The sequence below is a fragment of the Silene latifolia genome, chromosome 5 (assembly GCF_048544455.1).
Source record: "Silene latifolia isolate original U9 population chromosome 5, ASM4854445v1, whole genome shotgun sequence".
Lineage (NCBI taxonomy): Eukaryota > Viridiplantae > Streptophyta > Magnoliopsida > Caryophyllales > Caryophyllaceae > Silene > Silene latifolia.
Genome location: NC_133530.1, coordinates 35035294 through 35040426, shown reverse-complemented (window position 1 = coordinate 35040426; position 5133 = coordinate 35035294). Strand labels below are relative to the sequence as shown.

General features: G+C 37.2%; 1 protein-coding gene across 1 annotated transcript; it reads left to right on the top strand.

The window, feature by feature from the left end:
* Window positions 1-2018: 2018 nt before the first annotated feature.
* On the top strand, window positions 2019-5133 carry LOC141655212 (glycosyltransferase-like KOBITO 1). The gene is made up of 11 exons (XM_074462302.1): window positions 2019-2093; window positions 2438-2587; window positions 2798-2850; window positions 2990-3098; window positions 3169-3303; window positions 3444-3488; window positions 3710-3900; window positions 3985-4126; window positions 4216-4262; window positions 4508-4595; window positions 4720-5133. The coding sequence occupies exons 1-11, from the start codon at window positions 2019-2021 to the stop codon at window positions 4822-4824; spliced, it is 1140 nt and encodes a 379-aa protein (XP_074318403.1). The 3' UTR covers window positions 4825-5133.

Below are 5133 nucleotides of genomic sequence, written 5' to 3'. Positions count from 1 at the left end.
TTGTGCTGTTTTTCAGCCAATGCTGACAATAAGATGTTTAAAACTTATGCTTACCTGATTTACAAATGTATCCAAATTTCAAACCCTTTTTTGGTTGTATATGTATGACCAATTCTGGCCATTTAACATAAGCCCTTGCTGGATAAAAATCATTCTATACGAAAACATCAACGAGGTTGTGGATTGAGCTAATTGTTCGGGTCTTGATTATAAGATCGTCCCATATAACAATTTATCAAATTGTTTAGGTTTGGTGTTGTGACAACTGATAAGTTGATGTTTTAAGGGGTCACCCTAACTCAGGAGCGTCTAATACCCCGGGCGGCGGAACCGGACCTCCAGTTTTGGCCACCGAATTTATAAACTTTATTAATAAAATTCAATACAAACCTCGACGTGTAGTCACTTATACATTCATATTTGGTGCCTCATTTTTTTATGGTGTACCGGACCTCCATTTACTTTAAGACGTCCCTAACTTCGAATTTTTTGGCAAATTGGTGTTTATTAGCAAAATAATTAGGGAGTTGGGGTTGGTTTGAAACTATTTTGACTTATGGTGTCCACGTCATCGGTTTCATTTTTTTTCCAATTTTTAGGCAAAGCCGCTAAGTTTCTTAGCGGCTTTGTCTCTTTGTCATTTTTTAGATAATAAATGCCATAAGCTTATGAAAAATAGAGAAATAGGGAAGCCGCTAACGTTCTTAGCGGCTTTAGTGGTTATTCATTTCTAGAATAGGCTGTCATCAGTGTTAGAAGGTGACGGTTTTTGAAAAAAAAAAATGAATAGTAAAGCCGCTAGGTTTCTTAGCGGCTTTACTATTCACTTTTTTTTTTTCTTTCAAAAAAAAAAAAACAAAAAAATTTTAAAAAAAAAAAACTGATGACGTGGACACCATAAGTCAAAATAGTTTCAAACTAACCCCAACCCCCTAATTATTTTGCTAATAAACACCAATTTGCCAAAAAATTCCCTAACTTCGGCAAAAAAGCAATATGATTTGCTACAATGGCACAACAGTTATTTTCCCTCTCTCGTCGCAAGAACACACACTTATGATTCTCATAATTTACATCATAACATTGTTAGTTCCCGGACTGGAAATGGAGTCATTAATGAGTTGAGGGCTTGAGCCAGTGCACATACTTGAGTTCTTACTTCTCCGGTTCGGCGGTTCTCCCCCTGTTTCACTTAACCTGGTGATTCTAAATTTGTGGGATTTTTTGCATTGTTTAATGATTGAGAAGCTAAATTGGAGAGTGTGATCCAGATTAACTTTTTTTGTCGAACATTAATTAAAAACATAAATCCAAATTCAATCATGGATTTGCTTAACAAGTAGTAATAATTAACAAATCAATTTATGTATTGGCAAACTTATTCTAATGTCAGACAACAACAAAATCAACATAATGCCAAGACTTCAGTGCATGCATGTGGCAAGATAAGGGCAGATGTACGCAACCTTACACAAAGAGATTGTTTTCAGATGAACGGGTGAAAAAATACGTTATAAAATTAGACTGATCGATATTTCATAATATATAAGAAACACATACGGTTTATTGGGTCGATGTATTTTATTTTATTTCATGTTACTTCACAACTATTGAATTCTTCAAGCCTTAGTTTAAAATACTACTCTAAAACACTTAAAATAGTACTAGTTCAAATAGACCATGATCGACAATCCAAAGCATATGCATGAAGACTTTGTCACGTTGACAATTTTCCTTAAGCTGGTTCTTCAACTCCATCAATGGAAGTTGTTTTACCAATCTCTCAAATCCCTCAATATTCTCTGTCTTCCCCATTTACTCGATTTTCGACTTATTTAACCAAGGAACATTTGTACAAGCTCGTCTCTGTCCTTGTTGTCTTTCCCCTCTCAGTCTTCCTCTTAGCTTCCTTCTTTCAATGGCACACCAATGTGGCTTACTTGGTCAGCATTGACCGGAAAGATCTCCCGCCAACTCCGGTCAACTCCTCGATCTCAAGTCACGAGGTTCCGGAAGTTATGCAAATTCTTGAGAGATTTAACTTCAGTTATAATGGCTCTAATCACAATAATGAGACTAATCTTGAACTTAAGGTTGGTTTGTTTCCTTTTTTTGTTTTCCGCAATTTCGATCAAGTTTAAATCTTTGTTCTTTTAGTTGGTATATTATTGTTGTTTGTTCATCTTAGTTTGAGACTTTGAGATGCATTTGACATGTGAATGACAGCTAGTTTCAGTTGACTAATGACTCAATTAAGAACATTAGATATACTTAGTTGCAGATTGCAGTTTGAGCTCGTGTTACTTCGACACTTCACTTTGGCTGCACTTTACGAGTCAAATTGACACGATACATAGACATCACATTTTAGGCCAAACATGAATTTTTTGTTCTGAACAAGGTATGAGCTTATGTTAAATGGCCGTAATTTGGACAGATATGTATTACATCAACCACTGCAGCTGGCCTGGACAGACTTCTACCATGGATCTTCTATCATAAAGTTATCGGTGTTAGCGACTTCTTCCTCTTTGTAGAAGGGGAGGCTGCAACCACAAACTCATGTAAAGTTCTTGAGTCTATTCCAGTGAGTTTTTCTAGCTTAGTTTCCTTGCTTGACTATTTGTGTTACATTTGTCAGCCTGAGTCAAGAATTGTGTACGTTTGGCTCCCTTATCCCATTATAGGCTTATAAGTTATAAGCGGGAGACTTTGAAGCAAGAGGCAATGCTGTCGTTTTCATACGCTTAAATATATTTGTTGTTGAAGAATTTTGTTCTATGCTGTCATTTCACAGGGTGTACATGCTGTACCTAGAACAAGAGAATTGGAGAAACAACAGGCAAAAAGGTACTGGTTGTTCTAAACTTTTTCCTCTGTCCCAGCCAAATATTTACGTTTACTTTTGTATCGTCTTTTTATGTGGAACACGTTAATCTCGCATCAACAACCTATGTTCCATCTAACTCAAGTAATGTTGGATTGTCAGCCGATTATGGAATGATACCCGGATGACATTCTTTGCTAACAAGCCCTGCAACTATGAGCTATTTTTCAAGCAAAATCTGAATATGGAAATGGCTATAGTTATGGCAAGGGTATGTACTAATCTCTAGCATCAAGAAAAACATTCACTCTATAATTAAGTATGATTATGATCAAACCTAGGAAGCTGGCATGGACTGGATTTTCCATTTCGATACTGACGAGCTCCTGCATCCTGCCGGGACTAGAGACTACTCCATGGTTGAGCTATTGACCCAAATTCCTGCAGATGTTGATACAGTTGTGTTTCTTAATTATGTAAGCAATCTTGGAGATACAATTAGTTCAACTCTTGAGGATTTGTGACTTACCAAACAATAATTTTCTGTCTGATGTTTAGGTTTGTTTACTGTATCACTCGTTTCTTATTCTTATAATCGGCGTTTGCTCTTTGGTAGGAAGCTGCTGTAGAGACGGATGACATCAAAGAACCTTTCAGTGAGGTAATTATCACTCATTCTGTAAGAATACTGCAAATATGATCTAGCTAGGCTCCCCAAACTCGGAATCTTGGTTTGGCCACTGCGCTGCGCTGGTGGAGCGGCTCATTTAGGATATTTGAATCTCGCTAGACCTTACAACTTCCTTTGTGGTTCCCCTCATGACAGAAGAAAATTGTAGGATTATTCGGTCTAATTTACAGTTTATTTGGCTTATAATTCAGGTCTCAATGTTCAAAAAGAATTTCGGGCACCTCCCTAGTGATTCAAGCTTTAATGTCTACTACCATGAGGCAGCCCGGAATAACCCCGACTTCTTCCTCGCTTATGGTAATGGCAAATCAGGTGCAAGAATGCAGCAGGACCTTGGCCCTAGTGGTGCCCATCGATGGGAATATGACCTCCGAACACCCATGTAAGCTTTTCTCTCTTCTTCCAAGTCTGAATTTTTTTCCTGCAGCTATACTTGCTCAAAATTCTGTTTCTTTACAAATGACAGAGAGATCACTATGAAGGAGGCTGCAATATTGCACTACACATACTCGAGATTCTCCGACTTGACCACTAGGCGCGATAGGTGTAATTGTAAGCCTACAAAAGAGGATATTGAAAAATGCTTCTTTCTACCCTTCGAAAGATCTGTAAGCTGTTTCTTACCTTCTCTCAGTTTGATGTCCAAACTCTTTTTATTTGGTGGTTCTGATTCCATGGTAGATATTGTACTGTGCAGGCCTTCATCATTGCTTCAAATTCGACACAACCTGAGATGCTTCAATGGTAAGACAATTGAATCATTACACTTCAACAGAAGCCAAGCAGTTATCAGGATACAAATGACTGATACGGAAAAAAATATATATTCCAAAAATGATTTGGGGTCGGCTAAAATGGACTGTCATACTTTACAGATATGGATCATGGCCGTTTCAAAATACTAGAAAATTTGATACGGCCTTGGTAATCTGGAATGTACTTTTGCTATGACTTTACTCAGTATATTTTGTTAAATTCTGTTGATCAAGGTACAACGAGCATGTGGTGTGGACTGATGAAGTACTGAAAGACAAACTGTTGAAGGCCGGTATTTTGACTCGCATTTATGCTCCCTTGGTAAGCGTACAATAATTTCAATGGCGGAATCAGAAAATGCAATAATAATCTCGAGTAGACGCCAGACGGGGACAAATTTCATTAACTTCCGGTATTGTTTTCTGTGAATATAACATTGTTACAGGTTATAATTCGGAGATTAATGAAGTCTGGTGTTTTTACTAATGTGACGGCGTCTGCAAATGCTAACTCTACAAGTATAGCAGAAAGCCTGAAACTTCGTCCATAACAAGATATACAAAATTGTATGTTAGGAAAGGTAAGAAATTAAATTGTCTTGGAGAAAGATGGATAGACATTAGGCCATGGTATTTAAACTCGACAGTGACACCGTATTTGAGCAAATATCGGCAGCATTTTAAGACGGTATCAAGAATTCAAGACTATATATCTACAGCAGAATGAATCAATGCCCGAGATTAAGTAGTGATGACCGATTTGTTGATCAATTTTTTGAGCTCCGCATTACATATTATGGCTAGGACAATGAAATACAGCACATAATACGTATCAATATATTTGTGTAATTCTTCATACA